The sequence below is a fragment of the Ylistrum balloti genome, unplaced genomic scaffold (genome assembly GCF_031769215.1).
Source record: "Ylistrum balloti isolate Yb309-2 unplaced genomic scaffold, AGI_CSIRO_Ybal_v1 Utg371496, whole genome shotgun sequence".
Taxonomy (NCBI): Eukaryota; Metazoa; Mollusca; class Bivalvia; order Pectinida; family Pectinidae; genus Ylistrum; species Ylistrum balloti.
Genome location: NW_026782773.1, coordinates 2253 through 23822, shown reverse-complemented (window position 1 = coordinate 23822; position 21570 = coordinate 2253). Strand labels below are relative to the sequence as shown.

At 34.7% G+C, this 21570-nt stretch overlaps 1 protein-coding gene across 1 annotated transcript; it reads left to right on the top strand.

Annotated features, from left to right (window-relative positions):
* The first annotated feature begins 1880 nt into the window (after positions 1 to 1880).
* LOC132562735 (3-keto-steroid reductase/17-beta-hydroxysteroid dehydrogenase 7-like) lies at positions 1881 to 14043 on the top strand. The gene is made up of 10 exons (XM_060227491.1): positions 1881 to 1939; positions 4977 to 5180; positions 5553 to 5645; positions 6376 to 6490; positions 7467 to 7582; positions 8090 to 8165; positions 9263 to 9367; positions 10044 to 10100; positions 10622 to 10720; positions 12487 to 14043. The coding sequence occupies exons 1-10, from the start codon at positions 1896 to 1898 to the stop codon at positions 12571 to 12573; spliced, it is 996 nt and encodes a 331-aa protein (XP_060083474.1). The 5' UTR covers positions 1881 to 1895; the 3' UTR covers positions 12574 to 14043.
* The last annotated feature ends 7527 nt before the right edge of the window (positions 14044 to 21570 follow it).

Genomic DNA, 21570 nt, shown 5'->3' with positions numbered 1-21570 from the left:
GTGTGTGTTATTGGAGAAAGTAGATAATTAGTAGCAATTGATAATTGCTGTACGTAGTATACTCTAGTGGATAACCACAGTGATGGCATTCGTGTACTGTCAGACTACACAAACATTGCAGTCAATGTTGGAGATTGGGTAGGGGTGATACATGTGGGTAGCGTGAATAGTTAGGAAGTCAACAGACCTACTAGGGAATTCACAGTGATCTCAAAGTCCGGCCGAGTTGGGTCAGACGTATCGTTGATGCTTAAGTCGCTATTTGAATGTTTATATATTTCTTGGTAAATAAAAACTTAAATTTATCTTTGTTTTCTATAAAATAATTATTAATGCATACTCGGAAAACTTTAATGTCGTGTGGTACACAAAGAATTTTAGGCACGGGTGTTAACAAACGGATGGATTGCCTATAAAATCGTCATCCTCCGAGTTCAATGTTGAGATTTCTCCACTACAATAAAACGTTCGTTCTGATTGAGCGCTTATGTAGGACCATAACGTGCAGTAGTTATATTTACGTTATCTTGTCTCAACACGATCACCTGTTGCTCTCCTGACTGATCGGTCGAGGCAGTTATCAGAGAGACAGCCAATCAACGATTGTCTGATGAAGACTTAAATCAATGTCATCCCCGGCACACATGTACAGCGTATGTCCCACTTCAGCAGCACTAGACAGGTAAGAAACATATTTTTTCTCTGTAAACACCAGAAAGCATAGGAATAGAACATTTGAAATACTAATAAATTGCTTCTAAATTAATAAATTCAAAAATATATATTCAACAATGTTTTCGTTTGTTGCTTTAAATAATACATCGAAAGCATCTACAAGCATGAATACTTGTAAATTGTACGATTCATATACTTACTCGGGACCAATTCGGGTTAAAAACTTTTTAACTGGTTGTTAGGGAAACATTTTATTAACAGTCAACAGTGCATCTCTTTGACTCACAAAAGAAGGTAATAAACGAAATGCTAAATTGTTCACTATGACTGAGAAAGTAATATACAAGATTCTATATTATCTCTATATAGTTATTACTGTGTAATGGATGCAAATGGTGTGAAAATGCGGTTAATGAATATGAATTTGTTCTAAGTCGTGACGCTGTATTTGTAAATCAACCATCACCGCCATTCTCGCGAAAATTTCATTTTTGGATTACGCATAGTGACCATTGTAAACAGGTTGAGTAGAAAGTAAAAGTTGTCGAGGAAAAAGAGGGGAAATATTTGGTTTACAACGTTCAATAGACTACCTGCAGGTCAGTAGAAAATCTTTTAGCTTTCCTTCGATATATGGTTTATGAATACTACACTGTTGTAACTTACAAGGAACATTGCCTGAATGGCAACTTGCGTGGTTAACTAGAATTAGGTGTTTTTATGTGGGGAGGAATTCAGACTATCATCACCGACAAAAACAAAAACAAAAAATAATCACGGATAGATTGTCAAATATTTCATAACAATATTTACATTTCCGGTGTGTAGTCTCTATTTGGTCATATCAACAAAATTGATGTTTACTCTTCGCGTGATCGGTAATGCCAATCTGACAAATATTCCCAATAAATTGGAAGCAGTCACTAATACGAAATCCCAGTCAGTTGTCGGCCGCAAGCGCGCATAACGTCCAATGACGATCATTATTATTTGAAATAGCATACAGGTAAATATTTTTAATGTAAATATTAAAACAAAACTCCTTTTGTTATCTACTGGTGTTAAAACTGCATTTTAAAAATCTAGACGCTATATTCCGGAAAAATAATCCGTCAAGATAAGAATATTAGTATCGCCGCCATCCGGAATATTGGTGGGTTTCCCTCTAAACTTTATAAATCTATTTGACAGTTGGATAGTTGAAAGCTTTGACAGAGAAGATGGGAGATGGTACCAAAGTTGCTGTCGTCACAGGCGCAAACGGGTACGTATAGATATTAGTGTTTATCATAATATTTCATAGTGAATGGCCTTGTTCATCATGGCAAATAAACATTTATTTATTAAACATACGGCACTCTGGTTGTTATGTCAACTCATGATGTTACTGGGACTTGATAATTAGTACAGTCCACTAAAGTAAGTATGAATTCTGTGTAAAGTGAGCTTTAAAATGATGTGTTTGGCCGAGTTGTAATTATGTAGCTCTATGGAAACTGAGCTGACGTGGTACTGTTTTTCAAGAAATCTAGCTTAAATGCCTCTCTTTATTAAAACGTTGGCATCTTGTCTTGTCTTGTAATAGAAAATCCTTCCTTTGATAGGAGCACCCCTAGCTTTTGCTAGGGTCGTTACGGTACACTATTAAACAGTTCTTGTGAGTGGATCTTCGACTATGTACATTGTTAGTAGCAATTAGGTATACACAGCCCCTGGGTGTACTTTACGCCCTGCAGTAAACATACGTGCTAGTTATATACAGGAATATACATTCAGGTAGGAGTGTCTACATATACACACACGGGCACACAGCAAGCGTGATAGTTGGTAAGCAGTGTTAATATATGAGTCTCTATTCTACTGACACACCACAATTACAATACACAGTTGTTGCGTTTCTAATCACAGTCACAATCCCTTTTTCTTGTTTGATGGAAGTTTACTCAGTATGCTCATCCTTTTACTGTGTAGAGCGGAACACATTCTTCGTGACAGATATTCACAGGCGAAGATGTCTCCTTCTGGAGAAAAGTATTGAGATGAGTCTGTATGGAGATAGGTTCCTCTTCTGGAAATAACGACTGGAATCTTTCAAGGAAAGGACGACAGATTGATTCAAGTACAGTACAGCCGAGAATAAAATGTTGACATGTCTCTGGTGCAGACTTGCATAGTAAGCATGTCGAGTCCACTGTTGTCTGATTGAATGCACTCCGGTTACTTTGGAGCATGTAGGTGTTGGTAACTAGCTTCAATTTAACTGGTAGTCTCTCTACATCTCTGGGGTCAGATGTTACAGTCTTGAGGATAGGGTGTAATACTCCAGGATCGAATGTACGGCTGAGATGAGATAGTGAAGAGAAATACTTTGACTGATTCAGGATCCAAGTATTCCAATATCCGTCTACTTGTTTATTGACGATCTGCTTCCACCAGTTTTTCTGAAACTGTACCTCGCGTCCAGAATATTTGGGTGCTTGGTAGATCATAGACTGCAAGTAGAGTGGTAGCAATGGTAAACCAGCATCTTGTACATATTAAAGGGGTAGTGATAGACATACTTGGCTAGTGGAGAAGGGTACCTGGGATGGAGAGCTATAAAGTTCCCTTGTAAAATGACCTTGACTTATTCTCAAGATCACACGAAAAACGGTTTAAAATGTTAAGAATCTTCTTGAGTTCCAGAAGACCCACAAAGTCTTCCGATTAGTCTGAATTGTTCTAATTGATAGAACCAGGGACGTAGATAACTGTTATCTAAGTCCCTGATAGAACGGACAAACTTCTGACGTTTCTAATACTTTTAGGAATCTTAATCACCAGATGATAAGTAATTTTCAGACTTTTTGTGTAGATTCCCCTTGGTCCTTGGAGATGCATTATGCAATTTTGGACTAAATGGGAAAAAAAACAGAATGACTGAGAGGAAGCCATTTTTTCTTTTGACAGTAGTTGTTTTATATCAATTTTTGGCCGGGTTGCACATAGTGCAAATCTGGGTTATAGTATGGTGAATGTCGGGCGGGCAAGAGGGCGGGGAAAAGGGGTACCAGTTTTGTAGAATCAACTCCTTTTTTGACATAGAAGCTTGAACCTTTGTAGGATGCTTATATATATGTTGAGGATGGTCACCTCATATTATGGATTAATTCCAGACATTTTTCTAGATTTTCCAGACTTTGCAATTTAGTTATTTTCTGCAGTTTGGCAGGGAAAAGGGGTACCAGTTTTTTAGAATCAACTCCTCCTAGAGTTTTTGTCGTAGAAGCTTGAAACTTTGTAGGATATTTATATATATGTTGAAGATGTGCACCTATTATGGATTCATTTTTATGGACATCTCCGAATCAAAAATAAAAAATGGCTGCAACTTCTTTCTTCAAATGCTTGTTAATGCTATTTCATAAGAAGTACTGGATGGATATATCCCAAATATGATATGAGAATCCACTTTGAACAGTGGTTGTGCACATTTGTTTTAGGGTCTTATCAGAAAGACAAATGGGTTGACAGGCAACTGTCTTGGATCTCTACATTGAATTTTTTTTAATTGGTCTTTGACAGGTGTATCAAATTTTTTTATATATAGATTCCCCTTGATCTCTCTAGTTGTGCACTTTTAATTTGGGACTGATCACAGAAACAAAGTGGCTGACAGGCAGCGATATTGGACTTCAACAGTGAAAGTTTGTTATCATTATTTTTTGAGAATTACTAAATTTATCTCTCTCAAATTCCCTTGGTCAGTAGTTGTGCCCTGTTGATCTTTGGACAGATTTGAAATCAAAATGGCTGACAGGGGACCATCTTGTATTTGATAGTGAAACATTTCTTAGAGGAATTTCCAAATCTAACTGGAGCAAAACAGAGGAGAGAAGGGAAAAGATCCAAGAAGAAATGATCTTGGCTGCCAAGGTCCCTTTTGGACCGCTTGTTTCTAGTGTATGTTGGCATCTTGAACACAGATTAGAGAACATGATGGTAATTTTGCTAAAAACATTTAAGTGATGTATGCCCTCTGGACGTCTTGCTTATTTTTTGTTGTGAGGTCTAAAGAAATTGGGTGCAATATTAGATACAGTGTATTATATTCTGAAAATAGCAAGAATACTGTTCATTGACCCTCAGGTTACCAGTTTGACAGTGTCCTAAATTGCGAGTATTGTTCTTTACTTAAAAGAAAGTTGAAAAATGTTGCGTATTTTGCAGAGATAAACATTATTCTATGCTTTATGAAACAGGTACATTTGTATGAGAGTAAGAAATAAATTTGGAAATTGTTGTATACCTTGGTTTTGTAGGGGTATTGGCCTAACATTAGCAGAGAGACTTTTGACCATACACAAGGACCTTCATCTGTGTCTAGCATGTCGAAACAGACAGAGGGCCCAGACTGCTCGAGATGTTCTGCTTTTGTCTCACCCGAAGGCCCAGATCTCTATAATCACACTAGATACCAGCAATGTTCAGTCAGTCCTTTCAGCTGTCAAGGATATCAAGAAGCAGTGAGTAACTGTGCTGTCCTGGTGATTAAGTCATATTATTAAAGCCTGTTAGCTCAATTACCTTGTATATCTAAAAATTGTTTTTGTTTTTTGTTTTGTTTTTGTTTTTGCAAAACTAGTTTTATACCAACTTTATAATTAGGGATAACTAGCATATTTTCTTATCTTTTTTTCATTTTTTGTCTTAAGTTCCAAAAGTTACAAATAGTTTTACCAGACTGAATTCATCATTCAAAATTGTCGAAAGGTCAGATGTCAGAGTTTGATACAATTTTACACATAAAACTCACCTTGTGATCAATTTTACTGAAATACAAAGAGAAAAATTACATAAATTGATCTTTTACATAGGATGTGTTTCATTACTTTCAGATTTCCAAGGATAGATTATCTGTATCTCAATGCAGGAAAGATGAGTGTGAAGAGTTTAGACTTTTCCAACCTGTTGAAATCAATTTTAAAAATGTGAGTACTGGTAACCATAATTTATATATTAGTTTCTAAAGTTCATGTGGTACTAATTGCAGGGATGAATTTAAGCACCAGCTAGATAGAAATTAGTGGTGTTTTTATTCAGACGATTTGTCTTTTTTTATCAGACTTCAGTCATTATACTTTAACATTCATTGTTGAAAGTGGTTTTGTTTCTATACATTACTGGTGTGTATATTTCAAATTGTTTGATGTCCACCGTTTATAGTTCAATATTAGAGTTGAGAAAATTTTCATTATTTACCCTAAAAATGTAGGTGGTTGTAGAGTTTTCTCTCATTTTTCCTACATACCAGTTTTCTAAATATGATATTGGACACCAGTGATGGCTTGATAGTTTTAGGAAAACAACTTTTTCACATATAATTCAGACTTTTCACTGACAACTGAATGTGAACACCCTTTATTTAGGACTACTGTCGGTTTTCATGTTTTAACATTGACTTACCAAATACATGTATACCATACTACAGGTATGTTTTGTTCGTGACAAAAGCTTTAATTTACATCTCTTTATGTTTACAAAAATAAACTTCAATTTTATTAATCTCTTATATGTTATTCTTGTTGAATATAAATATACATAATTTACCTGTAACCTTTAGAGTATTTCCAGCACAATATCTGCAACATCAAGACCATAATGTATGTCTAAATGAAATTTGAAATTTTTCTGTCATTATGATGTAATATTATCTCTCAGGAACACGCTGTTCCTGTTTAACACCGGCCATGGTTTACTGGTTCATACTGATGAACACACTTCTGAGGGCTTGATGAGCACATTTGCTACTAATGCTTTTGGACATTTTGTGTTGGTAAGTTTTACCTGGTGTGATTATTTAAATCTTATTTTATCTCCTACAGCATTAAATCATTTGATATGCACTTGTTAATTTGTCATTAAAACTATCAGACTTCATCTGATGAAACAAGATTCAGAATACTTTTCTTTACATCAACATTTGTTACTGTTAGTGAGCTGTGGACTGAAGGGAATTTTAAAATCAGCCTTTATGTGCCCGTACAGGTTCAGACATTCATCACTCCCTGTTAATCATCTTCTTTAAGTGAGCTGTGGACTGAAGGGGATTTTAAAATCTGCCTTTATTTGCCCGTACATATTTAGACATTCATCATCCCGTGTTCACATTCCTCTTTTAGTGTGCTGTGAAGAGGATATAAAAATCTGCCTGTATGAGCCAGTGCAAATTATATCCCCTCTCTTATATCTTATCCAATGTCACAACTCTCAACTTTTGTAGAGATTCTTGCTAGACATCTTTGGTTAAAAATTATGTCAAAGTTCAATTCATATAAATTTCTACAATAGCACCACATACTATTACGAGTACTGTAGAGCAGAAGAGCATACATGTACATACCCCAATCCCATGCCAAATCATCTTCATTAGACAAAGGTTCACTTGTATACATTAAACCCTTGGCTAGCAAAGAAAGTGATTAAAACAATACATATAATGAATATGAAAACTATAATGGATAATGTTAGTTTTTCCAAAGTATCAAAAAAAACAGAAATACAAAACATGAGTTTGATTTTTTTTATGTTGTGTCGAGTGATAGAAATTAATTGCTTTTGATGGGAACCACTTAGAAAATAGAAAATTTGGGAGAAAATATTACTAATAATAAATGAATGTTGATTAGGAAAAAGTTATACTTACTTTTAAGAATTTTGAAATCAGCATTGAAGCAATTAGTTTGTTGGGATTTAAACTGATAGTAGTCAGAGTACCATCAGTAATTGATCATCGCATCATGCTTTAATAGGTAAAGGAGCTTGAGGATATCCTCGGAGGTAATCAGCCTTCACAAGTTATCTGGACATCGTCTGTGGCTGGTGTTCGTTCAGCCTTTGATCCCCGTGACCTACAGGCCAAAAATGGGTAAATATCAAACAAAACACTAACAAACTGTGTATCAGATAAGGAAATACATTCAACACCTTGTAAACTTGTGTATTTGATTTTATAATTTTCACAAATCTTTGGTACAATTTTATTCACTTCTTACATGGATGTAGTTAGAGGATGGAAATTACTAATTTTTTAACTTAATTAGAAAATTTGCTGTAATCACTAACAACTAGCAAAATTAAAAAGATATATTTAATATGTCGCTATGATCTTCTGAAAGAAAGGTTGTAAGTTATATCAGTTACAAATACTTATTATAAGTTGTATGAGGACATTGAAAATGACATGAGAATTACGGGATTGATAACACTAATGTAAGATATTCACTAGATTTCTTTCAAAAGACTGAAAAATTTTACCCATTGAAAATGAAAATCAAACATTTTACCAGAAAGCATATTTCTACAATATGAACTTGGCAAATATCCCTGGTGTACAGTACACATACTTTTAGAATTACTCTCTTTTGTCTTTCAGAAAAGACCCTTATGGGTCCACGAAATGTGTGATTGATACCACAAGTATGGCATTGAATGAAAAAGTGAACAGCAAGGTAAAGTATGAGATATACAGCCTCTGTATCAAATATTCACAATCCATTGATTTTAAAACAGCTCATTTTTCAGCATTGGTATGTATAGGTATTGGGGAAGATGTTGCCAGAATTCTACTATACACTCATTTTAACTGATATTACCAGTATACCACAGATTTTGTACTACCTAAAATGAGGACTGATAACGGTACAGCCAGAAATCTAGTCATTCTCATTATCAACAAAGTTGAAATTAAAATCTTATTTGATAGATGTATATTGTAAGTGTGATAGTGCTGACACAAAGTCACTGAATACAACATGAAATGAATGCTGTTTTTGCCTTCAATTTTAAATCTATATATATATAATATATAAATATTAATGTTTAACCGCATTGTAAAGTTTGCAAAATATAATTATGCCCCTTTTATATTATGACGTCATCAACAGATAACATGTTGTGACGCCACACCATTATGTACAGTTACTATGCACCTGAAGATCTAATACAGTGAAAGCGCTAGTGCAAAATGTAACGTCTTTCTTCTTTTGTCAAAAATCATTTTTATTTATAATTTACTCGCATCTCGTCAAATCAAGTTTTTTCTATATATATATATATATATATATATAGATTTTTCTTTTTTTGAAATTATGTTACAAATCCAGTTTGTTTTGCATTAAATAAACACATGTAGGAAGAATTTTTGCTCAAATTTCTACTTCATTTTTACAAAACAATTTAAAGATTGATATTGACAGCAATATTGTTACTATGAAGCATATGTATTGCAGATGAGTGATTGTCAATATGGACAATTTCACATACTTTGAATAAATTCTACGATAATATTAAAACAAACATTCCATTTCCTGTATTAGATAGGATCAATCCTTGTTTTAATGTGTTTTATTTATTAACAGTTATTAATGGTTTACAGTTTTGAATGATTGACATTTTATCCGACAATAAGCCCACCCATGTTTATTACAGTCCAGTAGGAAAAAAACTAATTGTCCTTTAATAAGCCCATCCCCAGAGTCCAAGTTAATGTGTTGGATTCATAGGCCTGTTTCAGGATAAATGTGTTTGTGTTTTGTTTGTTTTGTAGAACATCTACTCGCACACAACATGTCCGGGACTTGTCCTCACTAATATGACAGATGGTATTTTAGCCTCTTGGATCTGGTGGCTCATTCTGCCCTTTATGTATATTGTAAGTGTGATAGTACTGACACAAAGGCTTAGATTTGAAAGTGCAGGATCTGAATATCAGTTGTCTGGGCCATACACATTTGAAATGAAAAGGAACTCATTAATACTCTGAAGAATGAATAAATAAATCCTTGATGGAGTCATAAGGAATCATTTCATTCATGAATCATTACAAAATCCAATTATTGTTGAATTTGAATTTTCATGTGTCATTCATGTACCTTATAAATGACAGCTGTTTTTCTCAATGCTTATGTACTATATTTGAATATTCTACAAGATCTCTTGGGAAAATATCAAACTCAGTAATTTTAACAGTATAGTGTCTATGCTGATTAAGTTTCCTGTTTTCCTGAGAGGGCCAGTAGCAGTCAAAGTATATAATAATAAGCATAGTGAAAATGACATCAACACACTGGCGGTCCTTTTGATAGGTTATATGAAAGCCATTTCAATTTGGTAGGGTTCATACTGTCAGTGCCAAGGTGGAGATAACGTGTTGAAGTAATATCAAAACTTATGCAAAAATAATAAATGATGCTTTTATTTGATATGTTGAAACTGGGAAAAAATGACAGTAATTCATTAATTATTTTTTGTTTTCTTTTAATTGTCAAAGTTTATACATAATAGATTAGAATAAGTACTGAATGCTGGATGATTTTGTATATTGACAGTTTCGGTTGGTGTTGGACCATCTAAGTATAGACACTTATAAAGGAAGTGAATCTCTGGTACGTACGTGTAGAGGATTTACCATTACAAATCTAGTTCAGGGAACTGTTACAATCTTTAAACTCCTCATAAAGGTCAAATTGTGTCACATACATGTTTCTTTACAACTTAATTGATTTATTTTCATTTTGTTCTTCAATTTGAGATTTCCTTCTACACAGAGGTGAAATTTAAAAAGAAAGCTGCTCATTTGATGGGCACATTTCCATTTGTACAGAACATGGAATATTGTCTGAAAATACCTTATGTATATTGGAGGGGTTTCTTTTTTCTCAATTTTCAAGAATGGAATAATCTGTCAAAAATAGAAATCTTATCAATGAAATCAATAGAGACATATAATGTGCTTCATGGCTTTAATAGAAAAAATCTGTTTGCTTCAAGATATTGGTGAAGCTGCTATATTTGAGCTATGAAAACTGTTGTGATCAGATGTCAGTTTTACACAACTCAAAACTTCTTAGATAATGAAAAAATTGAATGATGCTGTATAATGCTTAATTGTTATCCTTAATTACAGGTGTGGCTGTCACAACAGAATCCAGAAAGTCTTAAGACTGGTGTTCGGTACCATAGCACAACTGATATATGGGGAAATACTACAGTCCAACCTGTACAGGTACGCAGATATATAGGTAAACACTACAGGTACACTGATGTATGGGGAACACTACAGCCCAACCTGTACAGGTGCGAAGATATATAAGTAAACAATACAGGTACACTGATGTATGGGGAACACTACAGGTACACTGATGTATGGGGAACACTACATTCCAACCTGTACAGGTATGCATATATATAGGTAAACAATACAGGTACACTGATGTATGAGGAACACTACAGCCAAACCTGTACAGGTACGCATATATATAGGTAAACACTACAGGTACACTGATGTATGGGGAACACTACAGGTACACTGATGTATGGGGAACACTACAGGTACACGATGATGCATACAGGTACACGGATGCAAACACTACAGCCCAACCTGTACAGGTATGCAGATATATTGGTAAACTCTACAGGTACACTGATGTATGGGGAACACTACAGCCCAACCTGTACAGGTATGCAGATGTATAGGTAAACACTACAAGTACACTGATGTATGGGGAACACTACAGCCCAACCTGTACAGGTTCGCAGATATATAGGTTAACACTACAGGTACACTGATGTATGGGGAACACTACAGGTACACTGATGTATGGGGAACACTACAGGTACACGGATGCATGGGGCAACACTACAGCCCAACCTGTACAGGTATGCAGATATATTGGTAAACTCTACAGGTACACTGATGTATGGGGAACACTACAGCCCAACCTGTACAGGTATGCAGATATATAGGTAAACACTACAGGTACACTGATGTATGGGGAACACTACAGCCCAACCTGTACAGGTTCGCAGATATATAGGTTAACACTACAGGTACACTGATGTATGGGGAACACTATAGCCCAACCTGTACAGGTTTGCAGATATATAGGTAAGCACTACAGGTACACTGATGTATAGGGAACACTACAGGTACACTGATGTATGGGGAACACTATAGCCCAACCTGTACAGATTCGCATATATATAGGTAAACACTACAGGTACACTGATGTATGGGGAACACTACAGGTATACTGATGTATGGGGAACACTACAGCCCAACCTGTACAGGTTCGCATATATATAGGTAAACACTACAGGTACACTGATGTATGGGGAACACTACAGCCCAACTTGCACAGGTATGCAAATGATCGGGAACGCTACAGGTACGTTGATGTATGGGGCAACACTACAGCCCAACCTGTACAGGTTTGCATATATATATCGGTAAACACTACAGGTACACTGATATATGGGGAACACTATAGCTACACTGATATATGGGGGAACACATCATTCCAACATATACATATACACTGGTTTATGAGGCAATACTACAGCCCAGTCTGCACAAGTATGCTGCTATATGAGGAACACTACAGTTGAGTCTGTACATGTATATTGATGTATGAGGGAACACTACAGCTGAGTCTGTACATGTATATTGATGTATAAGGGAACACTACCATCAAACATTTACATTTACAATAGGTGATGTATTAGGGACTACTACATTCCTACCTTTACAGTTATACTGATGTTGTAGAAACACTACATTCCAACCTGTAGAGGTACAGTTTCTGGTGTATGTAGAACTGTGCCCTCAACTGTGGGGAACACTGCAGTCCATTCTGTACAGTTTCTGGTGGATTGGGAACACTACAGTTCAATCTGATATCTGTTTCCAGAAATGTAGAATTTGTTTTTAAAGTTTTCTGTATTTCATATGCCATTGTATGAGAAATTGAATATTGAATGTTTTCTTTACAGATCAATTTTTCTTTGGAAGAGTCACTCAAAGTTTATGAGGAAATGAACTCACTTTACAAAGGATTCAAAGAGAAATACAAGAGTTGAGAATACAGGAGTAAATAGAAAGCCTCTGGTTACCATGATATACTTCACCAACGACTTAAAATGATCATATCGTGGAATGAATCTTCAATAGAAGGGATCTACCTCATTTGTGTTTTCCAATTAACAAATTCTTTGTTTGCCTTTTAAATGTACAGTATTTTTGATGGGATATTATCAAAATATTATTTATCATGTTTTAAGTTTAAGTTCCTTGAAACTACACAAGTACTTTGTTGGGGATTTTCTAAATATTCTCAGAATATAATTACAAATGTATAGGGACCTATACATGTTATTTTAATATTTCCTTTTTGAGGAAGTGCACAAATAATTGTACTGTTCATTGTAAAGTACTATTAGTGTGGTGACATTTACTATGCGGAATATTTGTATAGAAATCATCAATAATTAATTGAATGTGAAAAAAAAGAATGAGGGAAGAAAAATGATATCTCAATATCTATCAATTTCAGATTTACATTTTATTTCAATATTTATCCACTGGTGCTACAAGGGAGTTCAAGAGTTCTATTTGTCTGCTAGTCTGTTAGTATGTGCCTCACTTTGTCATGTGTTTATGGGATATGCATCTGTAATGTAATGGAGGATTATTTAATTTTTTGGAAGTATTAGAATGCTGGAATATAACAAATGAAAATCATATTGGGACCTGTTCTACAACTGATTATAGGATGATAAATCTTAAATATAATGTTTTAAATTATATCAGTGTGAATTTAACACTGGGAGAAAATAACACGGTTTTATATAGCACTAAAAAGAAAATTCTGGGATTATGTCTTCCTGTATGCAATAAAATACACCTCATCTCAGAGTTAAATCAAGGGACATAACTCTTGTATCACTGGCATACCACCAAGCTAAAAACCATGAATAGTTTGGAATTGGAGGTAAATCTTCTCCACATCAATATAAATTTATATATTAACAAAAAATACTTTGAAAACTTGAAGCAACGGTACTTGAGACTTGATTCATTGGCCCTGCAGGGTTTTTTAATTCACAATAACTCTTAATTTTCAACTAGACCATGATCAATGTAATACTTTTTACAGCCAGTTTTTAATGGATGAATCATTCTCAAGTTTTATATGTAAGTTCCCTTTGGTCTATGGTTGTATCTGTTTGATTTTGGGATCTTCTGGAGAGAAAAGTTCAGGTCCAACTTATAAAGTTCAAACACTGGTGGGTGCCAAGATACCTCTGGGACCTCTTGTTATGACTTACATGTATACTTTGAAAGTATTCAAACTTTAGTCTGTATTTTAAACTATCCAGATAAATTTGGCTTGGAAGTCACACACAATTGACCAGAATTAATGGGAGTTATTTTGCATTTAAAAGCAGAATATCAGGAAATTAATTTGAATCAACATTCATTGCACAATATTGTTCCTGATGTTTGTTTTAATTTGCATATTTCTATGTTTGTTTTTCCTACTGTTAGTATGAGAAGTTTACATGTTTATGTTATTTAAAATCTGTTTGTTTTTGTCTATTGTAGAATATTTCTTAATATTTCAATATGAACATTTTGGTACAAACTTATAACATGTACATACTTATCTATGTTCATCTTTAAATCAAACTATTTGGATCATTAAATTGAACCAACTAAAATTAAAGTGTTATATTGTCTGTTGTTGTTTACTTTACCTGGCTCTCTGACAAAACAGGCAAAGTGACATAAATGTGTAATTATTGTTAAATACCATCTCTGTCACTCAGCTGACAAAGTATGCTTATTTGGCTCAGTAGGGAGAGCCTTGGATTACAGCAGGTTGGCTTAATTTTTACATCATGTGAAATACGTCACTCAGCTGAAGGGACATGCTTCGTTAGTTCAGTTTTGGCAGAACTGTCGATTAGAGCAGGTCAGTTTAGTTAAATACAGTCTCTGTCTCTCAGCTGACAGACCATGCTTCTTTGGCTCAGTTTTGGTAGAACTGTGGATTAGAGCAGGTCAGTTTAGTTAAATACAGTCTCTGTCTCTCAGATGACAGACCATGCTTCTTTGGCTCAGTTTTGGTAGAGCTGTGGATTAGAGCAGGTCAGTTTAGTTAACTACAGTCTCTGTCTTCAGCTGACAGACCATGCTTCTTTGGCTCAGTTTTGGTAGAGCTTGGTTTGGATCGGATCAGGTTGACTTTTACATATATGTAGTATCAAATATGGTCTCTGCCACTAGGTTTAGGAAGTACATAGATATTTATCTTATAGATATCTTTTATCTACACACCTCATTGCACATTATATAATAGGTGTGTCTTTTTTTTCTTTTTTTTTTATTGGATTTTTTACTTTTTCCGCTCTGTATATCATGTGGTAATGTGTCGTTAATGTCATAGTGTTGAATAGATGTTACTGATTTGAATTTTAACACACCTACTCGTAAATAACCTTGAAACCGTTTGGAACCCCAGAATTTACAAATCAAACTATTATTACATATAATATAATATGAAGTTTGGTTATAAGTCTATCAAATCAACTTAATATGGGGGGGATTACATGAGATGACTTAGATGGTCATATGGTCAGTTTTGAAAGGAAGCATTATTGAATACATTATGTTACTAGTCAGAAAACAGATTCCAAGCATGATGTTAGTGTCTATGGCCAGAATTTTCCGAGTTAATCACTTGCGTGTGGTGTAAAAGGGTGGGGATCTGTTCCTTCAGTATTGAGTTTATTTGGTAGAGTTGTAATCAAACTTCATATTACTATGTAATACATGTTTAATTTGTAAATTCCATCAAATCGATATATCAGGGATAACATGAGATTTCAGAGATAATGTGTTCTTTGATGATTAAACAATGATTCATCTATCTGTTTGACTGACAGCAATGTCTTGTGCCTTGGTCATATACTTGTATGTATGCATATACCTGAAAAAACTTAATCATAACAACTCTTGTAATATACAGAAAAACAGTGTGAACCAGAAAAAGATCACCACACTATACACTACATCTGCTGACTTACAGCTCTATAGATAAAAAAACACTGTTATATAGATATTGTTTAATACACCATCACTGAATGACACACCATGATTCTGTGAATATATCATTGTGTCTTTCTTATAAAATCTTTTGAAATGTTGTAGCTTTAGACTATCTGCCTGTATTAAGAATTGTGTCCAATATGGCCATACCAACCCACAGGACAGCACTAGAAGTACTAGCTCTGGTAGAATGTGCAGTAAACTTATGAATGTCCACTCCTGCCAACCTCATAATATTTTTAATCTATCTACCGATGGTATTCCAGCTTTCTGCAAGCTTTTTGCGGTTTCATGATGCTGATAAGTCTGTTTCTTGTATGATTATCCTTATTAATCATAATTGCTAAGAGATATACTTCTAGAGTTCTGACTATACAGAGATTAAGTTGGTCATATACAGGTATATGCCACATATTGAAGAAATTAGGGCTGTAGTTATGGTACGGTATCCAAGATTTCTGTAGCTAGTTATGACTTAAGCCAATTTCGGAGAGTTGGCAAAGGAGTGATTGGACTTATAACGATTTATAGGGGTTGACAGTAGGTAGCAAAGAGTGGAATTGTAAGACATCTATTTAAGCTGATATTTTACTATCAAGTTCGGTCAGAGTGTTTTAAACTGAGAATTATCTAAGGTAAAATTAAAATGCAACCCTCCCGGCACGTGTGATAAATTGGATTTGACACTTTCATGGTCAGTGAATAACTAAACAATTGTTAAACCCTCCTGTAACAGTAGCTCATCAGAAACAATTCTAGTATCTTACAGAAGGAGCCCGGTTTGACTGCTGTTAAAGCATTTACATGGAATAGGATTGACATTAGTCCAGAAATCTTACAACTTAGGACCATAATGGTAGCAGCACCTTAAATAATCTCTTATAGACTATTAATTATTAATATTTAATTAACCATATTTCGTAGAGTTTTATATATTTGCTAAATATTGGATTCCATTATACAGAGCATGCCTTAGATTACACATCTCGAAACCCTGTGTTGTGAATTTCCTCGTCTGTCACTAAAACCGTATTATTGAGAGCAACCTTGTATTGTAAGTGAAGATAGAGGTTAAAGATTGGCGTAGAGGCCTGTCGTGTTCATCAATTATTAATTTTCCATTGCTAGACAGTAAGCTCCAGGCTCTCCCAACCTAGTTCTTAAGTTAAAAACAAACACTTCTTAAACCCTTTTTTGTTTTTGTTTGCTTTTTTAGGTCACCCGAGACAAAATGAGTCTCACAATTTTTCCTGGGGAGGAATATTCTTTTAGACTTTACTGTAATTTTCATTTTCAAAAAATGTGTTTTTGAACATAACGTTGGTTATTTCCCACTTGAAATAACTTTGTAAGACTTGTTAGTTTAGGATTATTGATTTGATAGTATGTATGTATTGACACTGGCTTACTATTTCCAGTGACACAATTTCTGTTTCATGACACTTGATAACTATCCTTTAACCTTTATATTCGATGTTGCTTATCTCAAGTGACCGTCAAGGCCGCTAGGCCTTTTGTTTTTATTTTTTGCCCTTTTTTTATAAAAAGAAATTAATTTTATTGGAAATTTGAACACTAATTACTTCAAGAATAACATATCATTATTAGTGTGTCGGACTGATTCGTTTAGTTGATATAATTATCTCTAGTTCTAGATGACTAAATCTCGGAATTTCAACAAGAGTTTCTTAAAATCACAGACCACAGTCGACCGCTAAAGCTATATTAGTCTATCAAATTACTGAATTCTACTTGCAGACCAAATTTGACCGCTGTTATCTAGAACGGACCTGGTCTCGCTAACACCTGTCATAAATTACATATTCCCGAGACGATCGCACAAGTAAGTTATTTAGGAAATATTGACGATTTCTATATTTCTCTCGTCGTAGTCAATTAATAGAGCTGAAAGAATCTACATCTATACTGCAGTTACCTGACTTTGTAATGTATATTCATATCCTGATATCAGATTACAAAATAAATCCAGCAGGTTAATATACTGTATTGCCAGTCAAAATTTCATGTCGTCTGTCTGAAGTGACCATGGTCATACTACTTACCCTGCTCAGTAAATTCATTCCCAACCGATAGAAATGGTTCCATCACATTATTGCATGTAGATGTTTAACAGCCAACGTTCCTATTGAGATTTCTGTGCACAGAGTTACTCATTTTATACAGACTGATTACGATATAAACCACAGGGACTTGACACGAATTCCTACAGCCCATACATATATACTGGAATGATAAAGAGACGCACCTTCTTTAATTGTAAAATATTTTGTTTTGAATATACATAGTCATCAGAAAAGGAAGAGCAATATTAAGGCACCTTGCTTAAACCCCTATAAATGTTTAAAAATCCGTCATCCGTGACAAAAAACTTATCAACATCCGGTGCGCCTAAATTGCATGCGTTCTTTCCCGTTCAGACTTCTGTAAGTCGATTTCTTGGTATCACCAAGACGCGTGATCGCCAATGCATTACAAATGTGCCGTGGCTATGCCAACATGACAGAGGAAGAACTTTCGCAATGGTCAATAAAGGTAGCACTCAACAACAGGTCGCTACTCACTTCGGAGATCACGAATCATCTAAAAGTCGGTTGGTTTTATGTCTGTGAGAAAAAGACTGCGAGAGGCAAGGTTACGTCTACATCGATAATAAGTTGGTTTGCCACTGCCACTTCAACGTCAGGCACGTCGTATCGCTATGGTTGACGGCACATGTGCCCAGACGTTCCCTATGTGACGGTTGAGGTCCGTGCTCTTCTCGCGTGAATCTCGAACAATTGTGGGATGAATTCGACAGAATAGTTCGGCATCGAACAAAAATCCCAAATTACCTCCGTCAGGGATCTCTCTGACAACTGCCATTATTTCAACTTTGTGTACATAAGAGTACCATAAATCTCGGCGGCCTAATGAATTCCTCATTTGTTCAAAATCTCAGAAATTTTGAGGATTGACGGTCCAGTATTCGAAGTTAAGTGTTGCGTTCCTCATTTAGACATATTGCTCTTAAATATTATTTGATTAAACCGTAAAGTTAAAGTTGCGTTTCTTTTCCTCTTGTGATATGTAAAGTCACTACAATACATACACTTATGTATGGAAAGTGAGTAGAGAATTCGTGCCAAGTCCATGTAACAAAAACAGATTATAATTTGTAGGCCTTGTCATTTGGATAAAAACACTAGTTCACGTTGGCGTTCAATAATTGGTTTTGTCATATTATTATCATATGTATATGTAACCCTCAAATCATAACACAAAGTTCTAGTTGAGATGTTTCAACATTTATTTTAATGAATAAAAAAGGCATTCGTCTGCAATTAAATAAAATATATCACATCAGGCATACTTGCAGACATTTTACATTCAACAGAATAAGACACGGTGGAGTAAACGATAATATATATTGACCAATAATGTTCGTAGCGTGTAAATAATTTTACTCCTTTAATACATTAGAACTGTTACATGTATACATATCGATCAGTAGTGAACAGTGATTATCACAAGAAACTCACCCTAAGTAAGGTAGATAAGAACCCGTGACTGCAGTGGCGCTACATCGTGTTGTTATACATGTACAAAACACAAATCGTTTGGTTTGATTAGCCCCATCGCGAGGTAAACAAGGTTTTTTTTATGACGATCACGTCCGGCTGCCAGGTCTCAACTGCCAGATCGATGACCAGATCGATAACAATAGTTTTTTTAATTGAACTGACCGCTAGATTCGATGGGTCAACGAAGTTCGGATCATTCCGTAAATAACTTATTTATTTAATATATTTAATATATAAAATAAGTTCACTTATCAAACCAGAATCACATCTACTAGACGTCAATCCAATATAATATAAGTACTACAAATAGACGAATTGATAGAAAAAAAAAATTAAATAGTTTGAACATATTTTTATAGGTTCGGATCACGTGATTGTCATGTGACATCTACATATAACAAGATAATACAAAATATGTACAATTCACCTTGTCACATATAAATGACTTTAAAGTGAATTGGAGTCTGAGAATTAGTGTATTCATTATTACAATTGCCATTTTAAAATCTCAGAGCATGCACATTTTCAGTTTGTTGTTTATAATCATTCCGAATTCTTGCTGTTGAATAACAATACTGATAATTAATATGTAAACTTTTCTATTTGCGAATTGTTTATTTATCTATTTATTAATTAATTTATTTATTTATCTATTTATTTATACAGTGGTTTTTCCTATACTTGTTTTGGCAGTGGTGTTCAGCTTCATCAGCTCAGGTAAAACGATAATCTAATTCAATCTATTTGACTTCGTAACTCGGTAACAATGTATGTGTAGTACTAACTCAAATGAGAAATCCGATTTCGATTAAATTGATGTGCTGAACATAAGGATATGACTCTAAATTTGCTATTCAGGATTTTTACCAGGACAGACAGTCCAAATATTTATTTTAGTGTAGCAGCTTAATATTGCATATTTTCAAAAGATAAGCATGTCTGCCATTGGAAATAAGCAATGAAAGGATAATATATCAATTATTTTTATGTCGCCAGCATTTTCAAATGCACCATCCTCGAGTCACATAACAGGACAGACGTATCAAACCTGTTATTTTGATGGCCTGGTATATTTACATACACAAACAAACTGTATTAAAACAGCTTGAGAACTATATTATGCTTTGAAGGTAGTGTGTGCTCGTTGACATGAAAATGAGAGAAATAATTAATATTAGAAAATAAAGCCAATATATCGACTCAAGTTCTCATTGTCATAATTGTCTTGTGCAATTAAAAGTATTGAATATAATTATTTCAGTACTATGAAGTAGACGAATATTCAACTATCCTTTCTTCTTGTGTTGAAATTCCCTCGTGTTCAGTAATTTAAAATTACTGAAAATTCTTAAATGCCACTCCTAGATATATTGTTATTATTAATTTCCAAGACACCCCCTCTTCACATAACAGGACAGACATTTCTAATGAGGAATTAATTTGACACTTACATTCTACATATACTCAGTTAAAGGAATACATTCTCTTTTATTGATCACTGATCATTAAACTGGTTTATCAGACAGTTTTCAAACACGGTCTTGCTGTCTGAAAAGGCAAATAAATAATAAGGATGTCATGTTAATTTGAACCAAAACTTAATAGGAGATCAAATTTAAACACGAGAACTTCTACATAACAGAAGCAATACTAACTGGATATAGGTTGCTTGATATACACAAGTACAAAATTTAACGAGTTTTGAAGCTTTGGAAAACTGATATATAATATGTTACTTCTGATATTTTTTGGCATTTTTAGATTTAGATTTAACAATTTTTAGATAAATACTCCTCCATACCAAAAGCATTATGTACTAGAATTCTTGTTTGTTTAATCTGTGAATCAAGTTTTTAGCAGTGGTCTTGAAAAAGAAATTGCATTGAAGGACGCACTCTAGATGGGGCTGGGATAATTAAGTAGACAAGTCAATCATAGATCTGACAAGATTTTTAGCCCACCACCTAATAGATGGTGGGTTATTCAAATCGCCCTGCGTCCGTGGTCCGTGGTCCGTCCGTCCGCTCTCACTCGGAGGTACTTGTGAGGTAGATTGCCTGTCTGTCTGTTAGTTGTGCGGATTTTTCGACTTCTGAGGTGCAACACACGAAATTGACACTCCAATCGTTAGATTCGGCCAAGATGACGTAAAACAAACTATTTTTAATTTTGCAACTCACAAATTTCGGATCGGCGGACAGCCAATCAAAAAAGCGAAAAAAGCGGACGCAGCCGCAAATCACACAAAGTTCCATCCACTCCCCCCACTTTATTCGCGCCCTTTTTCTGGATCGGAAAACCTCGGCTTTTTTCATAAATGAATGAACCGCTCGGCAGAGGTCGCACCTGTTTTGAGCGAAAGGTATGTGAATGCGTTTTTTAAAT

Coding starts and splice junctions, on each gene's coding strand:
- LOC132562735 (XM_060227491.1), top strand. CDS start 1,896: ATGGGAGATGGTACCAAAGTTGCTGTCGTCACAGGCGCAAACGG. Junction 5,181..5,552: donor GTCAAGGATATCAAGAAGCA/GTGAGTAACTGT, acceptor CATTACTTTCAG/ATTTCCAAGGATAGATTATC. Junction 5,646..6,375: donor TTGAAATCAATTTTAAAAAT/GTGAGTACTGGT, acceptor ATTATCTCTCAG/GAACACGCTGTTCCTGTTTA.